This window comes from Pteropus medius, unplaced genomic scaffold (genome assembly GCF_902729225.1).
Source record: "Pteropus medius unplaced genomic scaffold, Ma_sr-lr_union100, whole genome shotgun sequence".
Classification (NCBI taxonomy): Eukaryota; Metazoa; Chordata; class Mammalia; order Chiroptera; family Pteropodidae; genus Pteropus; species Pteropus medius.
Window position 1 is genome coordinate 1073178 of NW_024346980.1, and position 7547 is coordinate 1080724.

The 7547-nt window shown below is 69.7% G+C and overlaps 1 protein-coding gene across 1 annotated transcript in view; it reads left to right on the forward strand.

The window, feature by feature from the left end:
* The window catches only part of PLCH2 (phospholipase C eta 2), a 65421-nt gene extending 58683 nt beyond the window's left edge, over positions 1 to 6738 (forward strand). Inside the window, exons 23-28 of the mRNA XM_039876920.1 lie at positions 361 to 485; positions 564 to 648; positions 940 to 1086; positions 1439 to 1518; positions 3437 to 3734; positions 5200 to 6738. Coding sequence (XP_039732854.1) covers positions 361 to 485; positions 564 to 648; positions 940 to 1086; positions 1439 to 1518; positions 3437 to 3734; positions 5200 to 6452 — 1988 coding nt within the window. The 3' untranslated portion in view covers positions 6453 to 6738. The remainder of the gene's footprint in view (positions 1 to 360; positions 486 to 563; positions 649 to 939; positions 1087 to 1438; positions 1519 to 3436; positions 3735 to 5199) is intronic.
* The last annotated feature ends 809 nt before the right edge of the window (positions 6739 to 7547 follow it).

The following is a 7547-nucleotide window of genomic DNA, read 5'->3' on the forward strand; positions in this document are numbered from 1 at the left end:
GCTGTCCACGCCCACTTGGCTTCTCTTGTGCACTTTGTCCTCTGGTTTCACCTGCACAAGTCCCAGCTGCCCCTGGCCGGGAACCCACCCCCTGCCCCGCCCCACCATGCTCCCACCCAGAGGCGGGTGGCTTACACACCTGCTGGAGCCCCCTATGCAGGGGGACAAGCTGTGCGCTCACCACAGGGGGGTACAAAGATGACCGGTGTCCAGGTCCCGGCGTCCCCATGCTGCATCTCTGCCTCCCTCCTCCTCCTGGGCTGGGTCCCCGGCCGCTAAGTGAGGGTGGGTGGGTGCACTGTGCGCCCCGCGCTGGTGGGACTCACCCTGCCCCACTCAGCCTTGCGCCCTGCCCCCCAGGCGTCTTCAACCCCAACTCCGAAGACCCTCTGCCCGGGCAGCTCAAGAAGCAGCTGGTGCTCCGGATCATCAGCGGGCAGCAGCTCCCCAAGCCGCGGGACTCGATGCTGGGGGACCGAGGGGAGGTAGGGGGGCCGCCCGGGCACGAACGAGGGGGAGGCTGAGTGCCAGCCGGGCCTGGTGCCACCCTGCCCTGCCCGCAGATCATTGACCCGTTCGTGGAGGTGGAGGTCATCGGGCTCCCTGTGGACTGCAGCAAGGAGCAGACCCGCGTGGTGGACGACAACGGTGAGGGTGGCCAGCGGGACCCGTGCCCACCGTGCCCAGGGCCACGTCACAGCTGCCACACTGGCCCTGCAGCCTGTGCGGGCAGGGAAGGGGGTGAGGGCCGCCTCCTGTGCCCTGGGTCACTGTCTGGGCCCTGCCCTCTACCCCCTAGTTACAGCCACCTGGCCCCCAGGCGTTGCTCCCCTCGGCCAGGCTCCCAACTTGGGGGGAGACTCCAGGACGGGGTGTGGGCCCGGGGGCCTCCAGGCTGGAGCCAGGTGCAAGGTGACACGTGCTCCCGGCGGCCCCCAGGCTTCAACCCCATGTGGGAGGAGACGCTGGTGTTCATGGTGCATATGCCAGAGGTGGCCCTGGTGCGCTTCCTCGTCTGGGACCACGACCCCATCGGGAGGGACTTCATTGGCCAGAGGACGCTGGCCCTCAGCAGCATGATGCCAGGTGGGCGGGGCCAGCGGGCTGGGCTCAAGTCCCCTGCAGAGACCAGCGTCCCTGCAGGCCAGCCGAGGGGTCCAGGGCAGGGCGGAGCTCGACTTCTGCCCCCGAGTCTGCTGTGGGTGGGCCTGGACACTGAGGGAGCTGGGGAAGGGGGCCGAGGCCACGGGCACTTCGTGTCCAGGGCGGGGTGTCAGGCTGCGGGGCCCCCAGGAAGGGGAGGAGGTCCATGTGGGCCAGAGCATTGCTGGCAGGCTTCCCGGAGGAGGCAGAGTCCAGGCTTATGGGTTATATTCAGGACTTTGAGACCTCTGAGCAGTGTAGGGGGCGGGGTGAGCCGTGACCCGGACTGTTCCAGGCTACCGGCACGTGTACCTGGAGGGGATGGAAGAGGCCTCCATCTTTGTCCACGTAGCCCTCAGTGACATCAGTGGTAAGGTGAGTGCCACCTGCCCCGCCCCCGCACTGCCCCCAGGGCCGTGAGGCCTGCTGGTTTCCTCGCTGGGCCTGTTTCTCCGCCCATGCGCTGAGCGGTGGGGCCACCTGGCAGATAGCACCAGGACACGGACATCCGGCCCTTCTCGGGCGCCCCTGGCCGCCCTCCTGACTCCCTGAGCCTACCCCCCTCTACTGCTCAGTCTCCTCCGACGGCATCTGCCTGGCGCTGCCCCACTGCAGCCCCGTGGCTGCCCCAAGAGGGGGGTCTTGCTCTACTTTCCCGGTCCGCAGGGCCCAGGGGTCCCCGGCTCTGTGTCAGGTCCAGGCAGGGCCAGCCCCTGAGAGTCTGTGAGGCAGGCACGGGCTCCCGAGCGGGTCCCTGCACTGACCGCCTCTGTCCTGCCACACTCGACGCGGAGCCACCGGCTGGACTCCGGCCCTGCCGGCCTCCCAGCTCTCTGTCGTCCGGCGTCCTTCTGCCTGCCTGCCATGTGTCCGCCGGCCTCCTCGGGCTCAGCACCCCGCTGCCGGCACCTCATGCCTTCTCTGTCTCTTTGGTCTTGCAGTGGGCTTCTCCCTGTCCCACGTCCACCTTTAGAAGCACGGCCCCGTTAGGGGCTCACAGGTACCCCGGTGCCGGGCGGTGTTGCCGCCCGCCCCACCTGCATGCTCAGGCCCGCCCATCAGCATCCGTGACTCCTGGTAGCATTGTGAAGACGGTCCGCTCATGTGACATGGGTGATGACGTGGTTCTGGGGTGTTCGGGCACAGAGCAGCATTTATGAAGCAGGTCCAGGCCTCCCGCGTGCCCTCCCCACCCCGCCCCCGTTCTGGAGCTACACGCTTTCCCCGCACCCCCGCACCCCCTTCCTTCCCCATCTGCACCCCCACGTGACCCTCTGACTCTGTGCCCTGATGACCAGTGCCGGGTGGGGAGGTCCCAGGGGCCAGTAACTCCGAGCTTGAATCCTGGACCTTCTTCTAAATGACTTTCCGGCCAACTTTGACCCGGTCACTCTGCCTTGGAGACCTTGAATCAGAAAGCCGATTCAAGTGTGGCCACTTTCGTGCCTCTGCCCAGAAGTAGCCCTGTCCCTGGGGAGCGGTGGCTGCTGCCAGGGCGTCTGCATGTGAGGGCCCTTCGGGCCTCTGCACGCTGGAGTGCAGCTGCTGGCCCCTCTGGCCTGACCCGGCACTCCCCGCTGGTCCTGGGGTCACCCGGCTGCCCTCCTCGGGCAGGGAGGCCGCTGGGAGAGGTGTCACAGAGACGTCCTGGGCCCAGCTGTCCGGGGAGGCCCTGGGCCAGCCGTGGTTCAGGGGCGTCGAGCTGGCATGGGTCCTGCCCCTGGGCAGTGGGGTGAGGCTGGGGGACGCTGCTTGGCGGGAGTCCGAGAAAGCTTCTTGATGAAGGCAGTGCCCTAGGGCACGGGCCGGGCGTGGCATGGACCGCCGACCACCGTCTGTGCCCGCCGCGCTGGCTTCCTCGCCTGGCCCGCAGCGCCGAGGGCGGGCGCCGACGGCTGAGGGGGTCGTGTTCACCTGGTTCTCTGCACACCAGCACCTCCCTGTGGGCACCACCTGCCAGAGCCGGCAGCCGTGGGGTGTGGCGCGGGCAGCGTGGGGACACAGAGCCCTGGTTTTGAGGCCTCTGCTTGGGGGAACCCCGGGGGGCCCGCCAGATGCCCGCCAGTACCCGCTCGCTGCTCCGCCCCGTGCAGGCAGGGTGCACTCCTGGTACATCTGGGCGCGTAGCAGCCACTGCCCCTGGCACCGTTGCTCTGGAGACCCTTGTCCCTACACACAGCCCTGAGCGGCCTGACCCCAACGTGCCCACTGGTGACCTCGGCTGGCGGACTGGGCTGGGTGGTCGCCGGACCCTGGTGCCGGCCACCGGCTACGTGGGCTCTTTCTCTTGCAGGTCAAGCAGGCTCTGGGCCTAAAGGGCTTATTCCCTCGCGGCTCAAAGCCCGGCTCCCTGGACAGTCATGCTGCTGGGCGGCCCCCGGCCCGGCCCTCCGTTAGCCAGCGGTTCCTGAGGCGCACGGCCAGCGCCCCGACCAAGAGCCAGAAGCCAGGCCGCCAGGCCTTCCCGGAGCTGGCCCTGGGCATGCAGGACGTGGGCTCCGAGGGGGAGGCCCGTGCCGTGGCACCCCCCAGCCCTGGCCCCGCTCCGGAGGCCTTGGCCCAGGAGGGGCCTGGAGGCCGCAGCCCCCGAGGTAAGGCGCCGGTGGACGGGAGCCCTGTGCAGGGGCGGCTCCCTCGTGCCCCCGAGGGCCCTGGGCCTGCCGAGGTGGCCGCCACCTGCATGAAGTGCGTGGTGGGCTCCTGCGCCGGCGAGGACGCCGAGGGCCTGCAGAGGGGCCGGCCGCCCAGCCCGGGGCCTGAAGGCCGGCACGCGGCCATCAGCCAGCAGCCCCGTGCCCAGGCAGACTTGCTGGGGGCCCCCCTGGCAGCCCCAAGGAGAAGCAGAGGGGCCCCCAAGGGCCCGGGGGCCCGGCGGCAGGGTCCGGGCGGCAGCGGCTCCGCGTCCTCGGACTCCAGCAGCCCGGGCAGCCCCGAGGTGGTCCCCCGCTGGCCCGAGGGCGCCCGCAGGCAGGCGGGGGCCCTGCAGAGGGAGATGAATGCCTTGTTCGCTCCAAAGCTGGAGGAGATTAGGAGTAAATCTCCCGTGTTCTCCACTGGTAAGACCAGGCGCCCGTCCCCGCACCCCCTGTGGTGTCCCAGCCCCTCGGCATGGCCTGGCCAAGGTCCCCGCTGCACCTCCATGTCCGGAACCACCGCCTCGTGTGCCCGTCACCTGCACTCTCCTTTGCCCTGTCGGCTTGCCTCTCGGGCCCCAGTCCCAGCTCCCGTCTGACCTCGGCTGACTCCCCCGGGGCCAGAGATGGGGGTGCAGGTCTGGCCACCGTCACGGCACCCTGGAGCCCCACCCGGGTGGAGGCTGGGGCCAGGCCGTGCTCCCTGACACCTGCGACGTGGAGAGTAGCCGTGGACACGGGCTCTGGTGCCCCTGCCACCCTCCCCGCCCAGCTGGGCTGGTCCCCACGGCCGGGGCCAGCGCCTATCCCCTCCCCGGTCTCCCTCCAGGGCCAGCACCAGGGGTCCCGGCCCCTGGCCCCGCACCACAGTCCTCCGGGACGTCGGCCGCAGTCAGTGGTTCCCCGCTGGACGGCCCCGCTGCCCCAAACCTGTGCACGGTGCTCAGAGCCGTGACGTCGGGGCTTCAGAGTTTGCAAAGCACTGAGTGGAGCCTGTGCCCCTCGGCCCCAGGGACTCCTTTAAGGCCTGAATCGCACTGAGCAGCCCCGTTCCCGAAGCCCTGGCCAGGGCTGGTGACAGAGCACCCCGTCATGGGGGGCGGGCCCCAGACCGGGGGGAGGGGTGGAAGCTGAGCCGTCCTCCTGCTCCCCCCGCACCCCTGCAGCCTTGCTGTGCGTCTGTCCGTCCACCAGCCCCACCCCCACGCTGACCACCCTGTTCTCTCTGTCCCCCATGCTGCCTCCGTAGTTAGGAACTGAGAGCGGCCCAGTGCCAGGTAACGGGGCCCGGCCCCCGTGCGCCCGATGCCGCCCTCAGCCCCAGGAGGCCCCCGTGGCAGAGCAGCAGCGGAGCTGGAGGGCAGGGTGCAGGGCAGCCACGTGGGCGCGGGGCCCTGACTCGCTCCTCCCCCTCTGCCCACAGAGGCCCGCTCCTTCTCCACGCAGAGGTCGGTCTCCTCCCTGTGCAGCCTGGAGACCATCGCCGAGGAGCCAGCTCCGGGCCCCGGCCCCCAACCTCTGCTGGCTGCCCCGCCCAGCCCCTGCCCGGGACCCGGTGCCAAAGCCCCGAGCACTCCAGGGGTGGCACGGGGAGCCTCCGGGCTCCTCCAGCTCAGGACCGGGAGCCACAGAGACACTGAATCGGTCCCTGACAGCAGGCAGCAGGCGTGCAATGGCGAGGTCCCCAGTGGGGTGTGCGAGGGCACCCCCAGCAGCCAGACGGACAGCAGGGGCCACCCCCGGGCCCCGGGCCCCCTGCCCGTGGTCAGAAGGGCCGAGACTGAGGGGCTGGTGCCCTCTGAGCCCCTGGGTGGACGAAAGGCCCTGGCTGGGCCCTCACCAGCCAGGTACTCGGACGCCACCGCCAGAGACCCACTATGGCAGCCACTGGAGCCAGGCAGCCACAGTGACAGCGCGTCCTCGTCCTGTAGCCTTTCGTCCAGTGACACAGTCATCGACCTCTCTCTACCTGGCCGGAGCCTGGGCTGCGAGAGCTTCTCAGGGGCCCCAGCCGGACGCCTGTCCCTGCGGCCCTGCCTGGCCTTGGCCGCCCAGCTGGACCTGCTCCCCGTGACCAAGAGCAAGTCCAACCCCAACCTGTGGGCTGCAGCCCCGGCACCTGTGGCCTCCTGCGGGCTTCGGCCCCAGCCCCTGGCCCCTCGGCCACCCTGGGAATGCCTCCCGCTGGTAAGCCTCCAGGACTGCCCAGTGGCCGCCAAGTCCAAGAGCCTGGGGGACCTGACCGCGGACGACTTTGCCCCCCGAACTGAGAGCTTGGGCCGCCGCCTGGGCCGCCGCCTGGGCCCGGTGGGGCAGGGGCCGGTGGGGCGGGGGCCACGGCGGGACGCCCTGACCGAGCAGCTGCGCTGGCTCACGGGGTTCCAGCAGGACGGGGACATCACGTCGCCCACCAGCCTGGGCCCAGTGGGGGGGCCGGCGGGGGTGCTGGCGGGGGGCCCGGGCTTCCCGCACGGCTCCTCCTCCCGCAGCCGGAGCCGTGTGCGGGCCATCGCCAGCCGCGCGCGCCAGGCCCAGGAGCGGCAGCGGCTGCAGGGCCCGTGGGGGCCCCCGGAGGAGCGGGGCACCCCCGAGGGAGCCTGCTCAGAGGGCCAGGAGGGCTGCGGGGACGCGCCCGCCCCCGCCAGGAGCGCAGCTGGCCTTCTGCTCAGACTCTGACCGGTGCCCTACCTGGGGGGCCCACTGCTTGCTCAGGACGCGGGGTGCGCTTGTCCCCTGCTCTCCACCCCGCCCCGCCTCCTGGGAGGACGGCAGCCCGTCCCCAGGGCTGGGCGCTTCACAGTGTTTTAAAACATAGACATAGATATTTAAATTTTTAGGGACAAAACTTCTACATTAAAACGGTGCCGAGTCCCAGGATTCTTTGGTCTCCAGCTATGTGGGTGCGTGCGGGTGTCGCGTGTGCCCACCGTGTGCACCCTGGGCCGCCCCGCTGCGTCTGGCTTGCTCCGCACAAACCCTGCTTTGTATGGGACGCGTCACACTCTGTAAACTCCTGAACGTGACTCTTAATAAGCACATTTCTCCCACTCTGTGTGGGGCCGCTGGCTGGTCCCCGCCTGCCCATTCCCTCTGTGGCCTCGTACGAAGTGTTGCTGGTGTCAGAAGGGCCCAGAGGAAGCCCCAACCTGCTCGCAGAGGGCTCAGCTGGACCAGCCCCCCAGGATGGAGCCGCAACCCCCACATACACCTCCTGCTCCTTCCAATCCCCACTCTTGGGGGCAGACCTTGGCCCTGGCCAGGGACTCCCTACCCCGCTACCCCACCCATCCTTACATAGGTTCCAGGACTGGCCCTTCCATGGAGAATCTGGGGTGTTGGTTGGGGCACAAGGGGCAGCCCCAGGCCCCACTGTCAGGAGAAGCACCCCCTCTCGGGGCAGGTGGACACGGGCACGGTGGCTGGAAGGCTGAGTGATGGCTAGTGGGGGTGCTCTGGGGGTGTTCTCCCTCACTGTGGGAGAGCTCAGCGAAGGCCTGAGTGAGGGGTGTCGCTCGCCCGTTGCCTCCCAAGACCCACCAGGCCCTCCTCCCTCCTAAGGTCTGGGAGCATCTGTGTGGGGGGCACCTAGTCTCAGATGCAGTGAAGGGGTAGGCTGCAGACTGCAGGGGGCAGGGGGGCCTCAGCCAGGGGCATCTGAGCCCAAGTGGGATGCTGGCTGCCGGGCCTCCCAGGACGGCGCCCCGCCTCCTAAGAAATGGGGGCCAGCCCTCATCCAGCCCTGGGTGGACGCTGCCGGAAACCACACAGTTA